The following is a 13721-nucleotide window of genomic DNA, read 5'->3' as shown; positions in this document are numbered from 1 at the left end:
TCCTCCCCGGTCTTCACAATGGGCAGCGGATGCGTCGGAAAACTGCATCCATTGCCCACGTTGTGCATATTTTGCACAACGTCCGTCGGGCCGACGCATTGCGACGGCCCCGTACCGACGGATAATGTGAAAGTAGCGTTGGGATTCCTCCTGGGTTTACACTACATCACTAGTTTTCTTTGTGGCCTGGAAAACCCGATTAACACTCTTTTGTCATTTATTGAATGTTTCTGTATTTTGTATCCACTTGTTTTTCTGACCTGTGTTTCTAGTTATTGCTATACATTCCTGTTCTGTTAATGGAAAATACTTTGATTGGATTCTCATCTCCAGAAGAAGTTGCTTCAGAGCTGGTGTCAGATATTACGTTAGAGGTATTGAATTTTTCTTTTTGCTATTCCAAAAACAAAGCATCATGAAATTTTGTGGAATTTTAAAGTCACTATGTGGTAATTAGTGTCCATAAATAAGTTGTTTCCACTTTTTGCCGCTTAATTTTTGGCTTTGAAGACGCAGCATTTTTTCCCCCAAGTCCTTTTTTGTCTTTGGGTATTAGTTGTTGTTGTTTGTTTTTTTTTTTTTTGTTTTTTAATTCTGAATATTTCAAAATGGCTCTCGTGGTTCGTGAATTTTATGCAAAATCTATATTTCTCTTAATTTTTCTCTTTAATCTTTTTCAAACTTTTTAGCGCACAGTCGCATTTTCTGGTAAAGTGGCACAAAATTTGTGATAAAATCTTTCCAGTAAGGGACTGTAGTACATTTATGACAAAATTCAGTAAAAAAGTAACAATTGAAAAATCAACCTAAAACATCGGGAAACTCCCACACATACTGAATATACTTTAACCCCTTACTGACTTCGGGCGTACATTTACTCCGATGTCGGGGTCCATCCCTTTGATGTGGGCTGCAGAGGTGAGCTCATATCTTTCCTGAGACATGTCAGCTGTTTTGAACAGCTGACATGTGCCCACAATAGCCACGGGTGGAATCGCGATCCACCTGCAACTATTAACCAGTTAAATGCCGCTGGCAAACTCTGACCATAACATGTAAATTGCACTTCCGGCCATCGGGCTAGAAATACGCACACCGGTGACCCCCGTCACATGATCGCGGGTCACCGATGTGTTGGCACGACAACCTGAGGTCTCCTGGAGACCTCTCTATGGCTTTCAGCGCCGGCTTGCTGTGAACACCCCCCAGTAGTCGGCGCTCATAGCAAGTGAGCAATTCTGCTATATAGAGGCGATCTGAACATCTCTATGTAGCAGAGCTGATCGGGTTGTGGCAGCTTCTAGTCTCTTATGGAGGCTATTGAAGCATGCAAAAAAAAAATGTTTTTAAAAATATAAAAAAATGATAAAAGTTTAAATCACCCCCCTTTCACCCCATTCAAAATAAAGCATTAAAAATAAAATCAAACCTACACATATTTGGAATCGCCGCATTCAGAATCGCCCGACCTGTCAATAAAAAAAAAAACCTGATAGCTGAACTAAATTAACCTGATAGCTAAACGGTGTAGTGAGAAAAAAAAGTCAAAACTCCAAAATTGCATTTTTGTTTTTTTAGTCGCTGCGACATTGCATTAAAATGCAATAACGAGTGATCAAGAGATCGTACCTGCACCAAAATCGTATAATTAAAATGTCAGCTTGGCATGCAGAAAATAAGCCCTCACCTAACCCGAGATCACGAAAAATGTAGACCCTATGGATATCTGAAAATGGCGCAAATTTATTTATTTATTTTTTTACAAACTTTGGATTTTTTTTTTCACCACTTATATTAAAAAAGAACATAGACATGTTTGGTGTCTATGAACTCTTAATGACCTGGAGAATCATACTGCAGGTCAGTTGTAGCATTTGAACCTAGTAAAAAAGCCAAGCAAAAAACAAGTGTGGGATTGCACTTTTTTTTTTTGCAACTTCACCGTACTTGGAATTTTTTTTCCTGTTTTCCAATACGCGACATGGTAAAACCAATAGTGTTGTTCAAAAGTACAACTCGTCCCGCAAAAAATAAGCTCTCACATGGCCATATTGATGGAAAAATAAAAAAGTTATGGCTCTGGGAAAAAAGGAAGCGAAAACCGAAAAAAGCTCCAGGGGTTAAGGAGTTAAAATAGATGCAAATGGAAAACAGACACCAGAAGCTAGAAAAAAAAGTGCAAACGCATTTATGAATGAGACCCAAAGTCTTTACATAGGGGGGAAAAAAACCCCATCATTTCTGTATTTATTTTTTTTTCGGGGGGGTTGCATGCATGGTATAGTTCACGTTTTAACTTCAGTCCAAGAGTTGGTACGGTTATGGTGATCCCAAATATATACTATTTCTTTGCGTTGAAGACAAAAAGAGAAATGATCCAGCTGGAGGTGGAGGCAGTTCAAACTTTGTGAGACTTTATTAGACAACTAAACCGATAAATAGTTCTTCAAAATGAAAAATCTTTACATAGCAAACACCTGGCACACCAGTGAGGAGGATCAACGCGTTTCAACTATGAAGTCTTACTCATGAGATCATCAAAGTTTGAACTGCCTCCACCTCCAGCTGGATCATTTCTCTTTTTGTCTTCATTTGCTGTGGGCGCTCACCCTGAACCGTGCTGGGCGTTGGCAGGTCTGGGGAGTTCGTCCAAGACCGGTAAGCTGACTATATTCCTTTATTTCTTTGCGTTGTTTTCCCTGCTTTTGTGCAATAAAGTCCTTATTCTGACAGCCATAATTTTTTTCAACATTATACCTGTATTAGGGCTTACTCTTTATGGGTTGAGTTGACGTAACATTTTGAGCTACTTTTTTTTTCTTATTTTGTCATTCCCTGCAAGGATTAAAGAAGCACTTGCAGCAAATCATTTAGCTCACATTCATTTTCTGATTATGCCTGGAATGTAGTGTAGATTCATTAAAATATTGGAGGGGGGGGGGTTACCCAGTAAACGTGTAAGGGGTGAAAACTTTTTTTTCTTTTAATTTGTTTTGCATCTCTGTAAACTATCAAATTATAAATGATGTACACCAGTTTTTGGCTTGAGAAATCATAGTTGTTGTAAGCTAGATTACAGTCTCAATTTGAACCAGGATTGTTATCCAGCATTAGCCAATATGATAGTCTATACAGTCTTAAAATGCAGCAAATCTAAGTTTACAATGTAATGTCCATTGCACAGAATTGGTAAATCTGTCTGTGTTTTATACAAAAGAGGCTTTTTGCTACTGTCTGCTTGAACTCCCTTTTCATTCTGCTTTATATTTTAGGTATAGATTCCGAGGGACATGCAGCAAACTTTGTGGAGACAGAGCAAATTGTATACTGTAATGGCGGAAAAGCTTCATTTGTGCAAGTGAGTTACTTATTGATATATTTTTTTTATTGGCTTTTAAAATTCACATTTTGGCCTGCATACAGTATTGGAAAAGTGAAGCATGGACTATAGTTACTATGAGAATTCAGAATAATTTCTTTCTGGGAAAATAAGAGAAGGTTAATTCAAAATTGGGCAAATCCAAAGAATGCAAAGCATATTGTTGGACATTTTCTTTGCATATTTTTAAAATTTCCCCTTTTCCCAGACCCACCCCAAACCAAAAAAAAGGGGGTCAGAGCCTTATATAATTGACCACTAGAAATCGCAATTGGATTGAAACTATCCTCTTCCATGTTAGGCCCCTTTCACACATCAGTTTTTTGCTATCAGTCGCAATCCGTCGAATTTTGAAATAAACAAATCCGGCCGCCAGATCCGTTTTTTTTTTTTTTTTTCTCATACACTTGTGTTAGCCTCACGTTTCATCCGTCGTTCGCCGGATCGATCGAAAATTGTTTGTCCGGGGGCCAAAGACGAAGGACAAAGTACATTTTTTGTTTTGTGTACGTCGAAAAATCAGACAGCGACGAATCCGTTGCCTTCCGTCATTTGCTCAAATGGAAGCCTATGGGCGCAGGATCTGTCAAATGACGGAATCCGTTTTTTTTTTTTTTTTTTTTAACAGCATGCTCCGATTTAATTAGGATCCAATTAGCCAGCCTCCAATTAGGAAAGGTATATAAACTTGCCAGGTAGTGCTTCACTCATCCATGTCCCAGCAAGCAAGCCAGTGGGAGTCCAGCCAGCTGGAGTCCAGCCAGCAGCAGTTAGTGTCCAGCGACCCAGCCAGACCTGCCAGCGACCCAGCCAGACCTGCCAGCGACCCAGCCAGGCCATCCAGTCTCAGTAATGTCGTCTTCTTGGATCCCTCCCTCACATAGTCAGCGAACTGAGGTAAATATATATTTATTTTGTGATGTTAACATTTTTTGTGCACATAACTTTATATGCAGTAATTCTTGTTTAACAGGAAGCTGGTGCAGCATCAGGGGTGCTTCCAGAAGGAGACGGACGGGATGGAGAAAGACCCGGAGCGGGCTCGCATTTTGTAAGTTTCTTACATGCATCGAAGAAACAGATCATCACAGACATCACAGTACACACAACACATATGCCAACATCCAAGCACATAATGTTTTTTGTTTTTTTTTAGTCTTCCGATTCTGGGGCTCAACGTAGAGGTCCTCCCAGAGTCGTCGGCGTGAGCGTCGAGGCGGTCAGCAGAGAGTAAGTACCTTTTTTTTTTTTTGTATTTTTCAACTTCATGTGGAGGATTTGAGTGTAATGTTTTTGTTTTTTGTCTTTTTTAACAGGCTTCACAGCGAAAGAGGAGGCAGGTCTAGACATCCATCTCCTTATTGATCTAGTCTGAGAGCTGGTGCCTCTGTGGAACATGGGGGACCGCCACCACGCTGATGTTTTTGTGACCCGTCGGCTCTGGGAGGAAGTGTGCCACGAAGTTGTGTAAGGGTACCATCACACAGTGGCATTTTTATCGCTACGACGGCACGATTCGTGACGTTGTAGCGATATCGTTACGATCTCGCAGTGTCTGACACGCTACTGCGATCAGGCACCCTGCTGAGAATCGTACGTCGTAGCACATCGTTTCAAACTTTCTTTCGTCGCTTGATCACCCGCTGACATCGCTGGATCGTTGTGTGTGACAGCGATCCAGCGATGTGTTCGCTGGTAACCAGGGTAAACATCGGGTAACTAAGCGCAGGGCCGCGCTTAGTAACCCGATGTTTACCGTGGTTACCAGCGTAAAAGTAAAAAAAAACAAACCGTACATACTCACCATCTGATGCCCGTCAGGTCCCTTGCCGTCTGCTTCCTGCTCTGACTGAATCCGGCCGTACAGTGAGAGCAGATCACAGCGGCGACGTCACCGCTGTGATCTGCTCTCACTTTCCGGCCGGCAGACAGTCAGAGAGGAAAGCAGACGGCAAGGGACCGGACGGACATCAGATAGTGAGTATGTACGGTTTTTTTTTTTTTACTTTTACGCTGGTAACCACGGTAAACATCGGGTTACTAAGCGCGGCCCTGCGCTTAGTTACCCGATGTTTACCCTGGTTACCCGGGGACTTCGGCATCGCTCCAGCGCCGTGATTGCACAGTGTGACCGCAGTCTACGACGCTGGAGCGATAATCATACGATCGCTGCGACGTCACGGATCGTGCCGTCGTAGCGATGTAAATGGTACTGTGTGACGGTACCCTAAGATTGGGAGGACCTTGATGCTCGGGCCCAGAATCAAGCGCATAAGTATTCACAGTTCAGTAAGTTATGTTGCAGGATGTAATGTGTTGTATACTAACCAATTTGTGCTTTCACTTTACAGGTGAAAGAGTTATCAAGCGATGGCGGTCAATCAGGGATCGCTTCAAGAAGGAGTTCAGCAAAGAGATGCAGGAGCTCGAAGTATAAGTATGCTAGGATCCGGTCTTTCCTCCGGTCGACTATGGTGAGCAGAAAGTATATATTCCCCAACCCATTTACTAAGTAAAAATGTTTACATGTGTAACCTTTTTTTAAGGTTTCAGCCAGGGCCAAGCAATAGCAATATATTAATTAGATTTTTTTTTGTTCCACAGTACCATCTGTAGCACTCTGGGAGCCTGCAGAGTTGAACCCTTCTGGAGCGATCCCACAGGAGTCCGCCACCGGGGACCATTTCGACAGACCCGACCCATCTGCACCTTCCCTGCCTTCCCTCACCATCTGGTCCATCCGTCCCATCCACCAGCACTGGAGCATCTTGGCAGACTTCATTACATGAAGCTGCTGATGACGAGGTAGCTTTTCCTTTACCCCACCCCTCTCACACTGCTGCCACCTATAGAACACCTTTGGGTTCTGGGCGGCAGCGCCAAAGGGGTCAGGAAAAGAACTGTGCGCCCGAGTTGTTGCATCTAAATGCATCATTCCAAAACTCAATTCAACTGTTGTCTGAGCAAATCACTGCTGGATTCAACCTCATACACAACATTATGCTTGAATTGAGCACGCGTCTGGATAGGATGCATTTAGATGCAAGTAAATCGCCCAATCACTCCTTTTTCCAGGCAGTAGTTGAGCTCATAAACAAGTTATCTCCTGACCAGCAGATGCATGTAATGCAAACCTGCCAGTTTGCTCTAGCGCAGGTTAGCTCCCAAGCCCCACCACCTGACCCCCTCCAGCCACTGTCCCTCCTCCCCCTCCTGTACAATACCAGCTTCCTGCCCCATACCAGTTCCCAACGACATCATCTGTGCCTCCACTCCCTGCCCAACCTGTACTCCCTGCCCACTACCACCAGTCTCCTTCCACACCCATCATGCCCCAAATACAACCCTCTTCTCCACTCACCACCTCTTCTGTCTCCCAATCCCTCCACTCCACTCCTCAAACCTTACCAAATCCCATCCCTACTCACGTTTTTTTGTCCACCCATCCTCTTGGTTTCTCCACCCCTTCACCTTCTGTTTTACCTTCCGAGCTGTCACCACCACAATCCACTCTCCATACTCCGACTGTCGGAAGTGGTCCGATCGGTCAGCCCCTCCAGTACTATCTCCACCCCAAACTACCTTCATTTATAATTTTGTAATACATAAAAATATATATATTTTTTTATAAAAAGCTTTGTCTTTCATTTATTTAATGAGAAGGTACAATACTTTGGGTAGCAAGGTACAATACTTTGGGTAACAAGGTACAATACTCAGGGTAACAGAAAAAATTCATGGTGTAATCACAAATCTGAAAACTGCAATAGGTTTGGTACTCCAACATACATTATATCTAAAGACAAATATATCAAACCATCTCATACTGCCATTCTACTCTTCCTTGAGGTGAAATAAAGTACTCTACAAATTTGTCCCTTATTCTTGAAAATGCCACAGGACTTAGAAAAGTAATATACTGATAATCATACAAGGAGGTTTCTACCAAATTGTCATCCATGCAATCTGTTCCTTGCATATTAGGAAATTGTGCAGGACCACACAAGCTTTCACCACCTCATCCACAGTGTGAGTCTTCAGGTTAATAGCGGTCAACAGAACTCACCATTTGGATGTGAGAATGCCAAAATCACACTCATTCTTCGTGCTCGTGTTAAGCGATAATTAAACGCTCTTATTGTTGGCGTCAAGCCACTACTTTCGTATGGCTTTAGCAGGTGTTCTGAGAGTTGGAACGCTTCATCCCCAACACATACAAATGGCATTGGTGACCCAGAGGTTTCAGGCAGTGGTCTTGGGGGTGGAAATTGGAAGGTGTTTCCATAGAGATGACGCCCCATTGCAGACAATTTTAAATACTTGAGTCATTGGAGCTGCCATAGGCCCCAATATCGACCGCTATGAACTTGTATTGTGCGTCTGCAATGGCCATAAGCACGATGGAAAAATATTTCTTATAATTAAAATATTCAGAGCCAGATGCAGCTAGTTTGATGATTCAAATATGTTTACCGTCCACTGCACCCAAGCAATTGGGAAACTGACAAGTCTTTTGAAAGTTTTCAGCAATGTCCAGCCAACTCTGTTGTGGGATGTGGGACATACACTCACCGGCCACTTTATTAGGTACACCATGCTAGTAACGGGTTGGACCCCCTTTTGCCTTCCGAACTGCCTCAATTCTTCGTGGCATAGATTCAACAAGGTGCTGGAAGCATTCCTCAGAGATTTTGGTCCATATTGACATGATGGCATCACACAGTTGCCGCAGATTTGTCGGCTGCACATCCCAAAGATGCTCCATACAAGGCAGGATGGATCCATGCTTTCATGTTGTTTACGCCAAATTCTGACCCTACCATCCGAATGTCGCAGCAGAAGTCGAGACTCATCAGACCAAGCAACGTTTTTCCAATCTTCTACTGTCCAATTTCGATGAGCTTGTACAAATTGTAGCCTCAGTTTCCTGTTCTTAGCTGAAAGGAGTGGTACCCGGTGTGGTCTTCTGCTGCTGTAGCCCATCTGCCTCAAAGTTCGACGCACTGTGCGTTCAGAGATGCTCTTAGGCCTACCTTGGTTGTAACGGGTGGCGATTTGAGTCACTGTTGCCTTTCTATCAGCTCGAACCAGTCTGCCCATTCTCCTCTGACCTCTGGCATCAACAAGGCATTTCCGCCCACAGAACTGCTGCTCACTGGATTTTTTTTCTTTTTCGGACCATTCTCTGTAAACCCTAGAGATGGTTGTGCGTGAAAATCCCAGTAGATCAGCAGTTTCTGAAATACTCAGACCAGCCCTTCTGGCACCAACAACCATGCCACGTTCAAAGGCGCTCAAATCACCTTTCTTCCCCATACTGATGCTCGGTTTGAACTGCAGGACATTGTCTTGACCATGTCTACATGCCTAAATGCACTGAGTTGCCGCCATGTGATTGGCTGATTAGAAATTAAGTGTTAACAAGAAGTTGGACAGGTGTACCTAATAAAGTGGCCGGTGAGTGTATATTCCTCTTGTAAACAGTCCCACAATGCGTGGCAGGTGTGTTTTACGATCCCAGATATGGTGGAAATCCCGAGTCTGAATTGGAAATGAAGTGAGGAAAGGGATTCGCCAGTTGCAAGGAATCTATTAAAAAAGGCAACTGCAAAAAACTGATGTGTAAAAGGGGCCTTAGGGTCATTTATCAAATTTTGCATATCAATCATGGAGAGCTTTAGACTGTATAGTTGTGGTCAATTTTTAAATAATGTGGAAGACCATTAATTGGGGACATGCACTGGGGTTGGCTGGGAAAATTGAGCCAGAGTGGCAATCACACAGCACTGGCGCATAAGTTACGACTGCATAAGTATATGTGGGGGTTGCATGGTTGCTAGGGAATTCCCACATGTACTTATGCTGGCTAACAGATGTAAATCATTCAGGTGCGGCGCTAAAAACTAAATCTCCGAGCACTAAAAAATACTCGGAGGACCCCCGAGCATGCTCAAAAAATCTCGAGTAACGAGCATATTCGCTCATCACTAGTCAGCAGTGCAGCAGGAATATCAATCGAGTGAAGAAAAAAGGATCCAGCTTCAGAAATTCTATAAAAAAGAATGTTTATTGAAAATTCTTAAAATCCATTATAACAGCATAGTAGCCAGTTACCCTATAGGGGGAGTTCACATTGGCAGCTGCGTTTCAGGCCCCAAGGTTTTTGGTCATTGTCCTACCCTCGACCTTATATACCACTTCCTGTATGAAACCACTAATTTAACTCAACCAATCCTATGTCACTGCTTTAAAAAAACACATGTTAATACAATATAATAAAAGAAAAACACAAAAAATATAGTATAACTATAAAACCTAGCTATGTTATCACATAATAAATCTTTGTGGTAACATATGGATGCGAAACTTGAATGATAAAGAAACCAGACAGAAGAAGATTCAACACCTTTTGAAGTGTTGTGCTGGATAAGGATAATTTAAATACTATGGATGGTAAGAAGAACAAAAAGTCTGGGTTGATTTGTTTCAAAATAGATAAGTCACTCAAAACAAGGATCAAGCTACTGCATGCCTAGTTTGAACACCTCATAATAAGCAGCGAGCAATCACTGGAGAAGGACATCATGGTTGGAAGAATAAAAGGAACAAGATGAAGAGGAAGACCAGTAACCCAATGGCTTGATACTAAAAAGATAATGTCAGAGAAGACTCTAGTGGACCTATCTAGGCTTGCACGAGATCGATCTTACTGCAATGCATTCATCCATCAAGTCGCCATGACTCGAGACAAAGCCGAAGGACATTAACCCCTTCCCGACCTGTGACGCCACGTAGGAGTCATGAAAGTCGGTGCCAATCCGACCTGTGACGCCTATGTGGCGTCATGGAATGATCGTGGCCCTGCAGATCGGGTGAAAGGGTTAACTCCAATTTCACCCGATCTGCAGGGACAGGGGGAGTGGTACTTCACCCCCCCCCCCCCCCCCGTGGCTACGATCGCTCTGATTGGCTGTTTCACTTTCAACAGCCAATCAGAGCGATTTGTAATATTTCACTATGAAAACTGGTGAAATATTACAATCCAGCCATGGCCGATGCTGCAATATCATCGGCCATGGCTGGAAACACTGGTCTGCACCCCCCTACCGCCACTGATCTCCTCCCCAGTCCTCCATCCTGTACTCTGCTCCCCTCCGTCGTCCTGTCCGCTCCCCCGTCCTCCTGTCCACTCCACCCGTCCTCCTGTCCACTCCCCCCGTGCTCCGATCCCACCCCTGCTCCGATCACCCCCCCGTGCTCAGATCCCCCCCCCCCCTCATACTTACCAAGCTTCCCGGTGTCCGTCCGTCTTCTCCACGGGCGCCGCCATCTTCCAAAATGGCGGGCGCATGCACAGTTTTTTTTTTCCCCACAAGGGTTAGAACTAGGGTTAGAACTAGGAGTAGGGGTAGGGTTAGGAGTAGGGTTAGGGTTAGAACTAGGGTTAGCGTTAGAATTAGGCTATGTGCACACGGTGCGGATTCGCAGCGGATTGGCCGCTGCGGATTCGTAGCAGTGTTCCATCAGGTTTACAGTACCATTCGCTGTGCCCATGGTGCGGAAAATACCGCGCGGAAATGCTGCGTTGTATTTTCCGCAGCATGTTACTTCTTTGAGCGGATTCCGCAGCGTTTTACACCTGTAACTCAATAGGAATCCGCAGGTGAAATCCGCATAAAAAACACTGGAAATCCGCGGTAAATCCACAGGTAAAACTTAGTGCCTTTTACCTGCGGATTTTTCAAAAATGGTGCGGAAAAATCTCTCACGAATCCGCAACGTGGGCACATAGCCTTAGGGTTGGAATTAGAGTTAGGGTTGGAATTAAGGCTAGGGTTGGAAATAGGGTTAAGAATAGGCTTGTGGTTAGGGTTATGGTTAGGGGTGTGTTGGGGTTAAAGTTGTGGTTAGGCTTGGGGTTAGGGTTGGGAATAGGGTTAGGGTTGGGATAAGGGTTAGGGTTGGGGTTAGGGTTGTGATTAGGGTTATGGCTAGAGTTGGGATTAGGGTTAGAGGTGTGTTGGAGTTAGAATTAAGGGGTTTCCACTGTTTAGGCACATCAGGGGTCTCCAAAGGCAACATGGCACCACCATTAATTCAGCCAATCTTGCGTTCAAAAAGTCAAATGGTGCTCCCTCCCTTCCGAGCCCTGACGTGCGCCCAAACAGTGGTTTATCCCCACATATGGGGTACCAGCATACTCAGGACAAACTGGGCAACAACTATTGGGGTCCAATTTCTCCTGTTACCCTTGTGAAAACAAAAAAATGTTTGCTAAAACATCATTTTTGAGGAAAGAAAATGGGGTCACTTGTGGGGAGTTTCTACTGTTTAGGCACATCAGGGGGCTCCGCAAACGCAACGTGGCGCCCGCAGACCATTCCATCAAAGTCTGCATTTCAAAACGTCACTACTTCCTTTCCGAGCCCCGACGTATGCCCAAGCAGTGGTTTACCCCCACATATGGGGTATCAGTGTACTCAGGACAAACTGGGCAACAATTATTGGGGTCCAATTTCTCCTGTTACCCTTGTGAAAATAAAAAAATGTTTGCTTAAACATCATTTTTGAGGAAAGAAAAATTGATTTTTTATTTTCACGGCTCTGAGTTGTAAACTTCTGTGAAGCATTTGGGGGTTCAAAGTGCTCACCACATATCTAGATAAGTTCCTTGGGGGGGTCTAGTTTCCAAAATGGGGTCACTTGTGTGGGGTTTCTACTGTTTAGGCACATCAGGGGCTCTGCAAACGTAACATGATGCCCACAGAGCATTCCATCAAAGTCTGCATTCCAAAACGTCACTACTTCCCTTCCGAGCCTCGGCATGTGCCCAAACAGTGGTTTACCCCCACATATGGGGTATCAGCGTACTCAGGAGAAACTGGACAACAACTCTTGGGGTCAAATTTCTCCTGTTACCCTTGGGAAAATTAAAAAATTCTGGGCTAAAAAAATATTTTTGAGAAAAGAAAAATTATTTTTTATTTTCATGGCTCTGCGTTATAAACTTCTGTGAAGCCCTTGGGGGTTCAAAGTGCTCACCACACATCTAGATTAGTTCCTTGGGAGGTCTAGTTTCCAAAATGGGGTCACTTGTGGGGGAGCTCCAATGTTTAGGCACACAGTGGCTCTCCAAACGTGACATGGTGTCCGCTAATGATTGGAGCTAATTTTCATTCAAAAAGCCAAATGGCGTGCATTCCCTTCCGAGCCCTGCCGTGCGCTGAAACAGTGCTTTACCCCCACATATGGGGTATCATCGTACTCAGGACAAACTGGACAACAACATTTGGGGTCCAATTTCTCCTGTTACCCTTGGGAAAATAAAAAATTCCGGGCTAAAAATCATTTTTGAGGAAAGAAAAATTATTTTTTATTTTCACGGCTCTGCGTTATAAACTTCTGTGAAGCACCTGGGGGTTTAAAGTGCTCACTATGCATCTAGATAAGTTCCTTGGGGGGGTCTAGTTTCCAAAATGGGGTCACTTGTAGGGGAGCTCCAATGTTTAGGCACACAGGGGCTCTCCAAGCGCGACATGGTGTCCGCTAACGATTGGAGCTAATTTTCCATTCAAAAAGTCAAATGGCGCGCCTTCCCTTCCGAGCCTTGCCGTGCACCCAAACAGTGGTTTACCCCCACATGTGAGGTATCTGCGTACTCAGGAGAAAATGCCCAACAAATTTTAGGATCCATTTTATCCTGTTGCCCATGTGAAAATGAAAAAATTGAGGCTAAAAGAAATTGTGTGGAAAAAAAAAAGTACTTTTTCATTTTTACGGATCAATTCGTGAAGCACCTGAGGGATTAAAATGCTCACTATGCTTCTATATAAGTTCCTTGGGGGGGTCTAGTTTCCTAAATGGGGTCACTTGTGGGGGAGCTCCAATGTTTAGGCACACGGGGGCTCTCCAAACGCGACATGGTGTCCGCTAAAGATTGGAGCCAATTTTTCATTCAAAAAGTCAAATGGCGCTCCTTCCCTTCCGAGCCCTGCCGTGCGCCCAAACAGTTGTTTACCCCCACATATGAGGTATCAGCGTACTCAGGACAAATTGGACAACAACGCTCGTGGTCCAGTTTCTCCTTTTACCCTTGAGAAAATAAAAAAATTGTTGCTAAAAGATCATTTTTGTGACTAAAAAGTTAAATGTTCATTTTTTTCCTTTCATGTTGCTTCTCCTGCTGTGAAACACCTGAAGGGTTAACAAACTTCTTGAATGTGGTTTTGAGCACCTTGAGGGGTGCAGTTTTTAGAATGGTGTCACTTTTGGGTATTTTCAGCCATATAGAACCCTCAAACTGACTTCAAATGTGAGGTGGTCCCTAAAAAAAAAATGGTTT

General features: G+C 43.8%; 1 protein-coding gene across 5 annotated transcripts in view; it reads left to right on the top strand.

The window, feature by feature from the left end:
- SACM1L (SAC1 like phosphatidylinositide phosphatase) overlaps nt 1-13721 on the top strand; it is a 573015-nt gene that overhangs the window by 257765 nt on the left and 301529 nt on the right. For all 5 annotated transcript variants that reach the window (XM_077269423.1, XM_077269421.1, XM_077269419.1 and 2 more), the window contains 2 exons: nt 273-374; nt 3273-3358. In XM_077269423.1, coding sequence (XP_077125538.1) covers nt 273-374; nt 3273-3358 — 188 coding nt within the window. The remainder of the gene's footprint in view (nt 1-272; nt 375-3272; nt 3359-13721) is intronic.

The sequence above is a fragment of the Ranitomeya variabilis genome, chromosome 6, assembly GCF_051348905.1.
Source record: "Ranitomeya variabilis isolate aRanVar5 chromosome 6, aRanVar5.hap1, whole genome shotgun sequence".
NCBI classification, from domain to species: Eukaryota; Metazoa; Chordata; class Amphibia; order Anura; family Dendrobatidae; genus Ranitomeya; species Ranitomeya variabilis.
The sequence above is the reverse complement of the archived record's forward strand: the minus strand, read 5'-3'. Positions and strand labels throughout refer to the sequence as shown.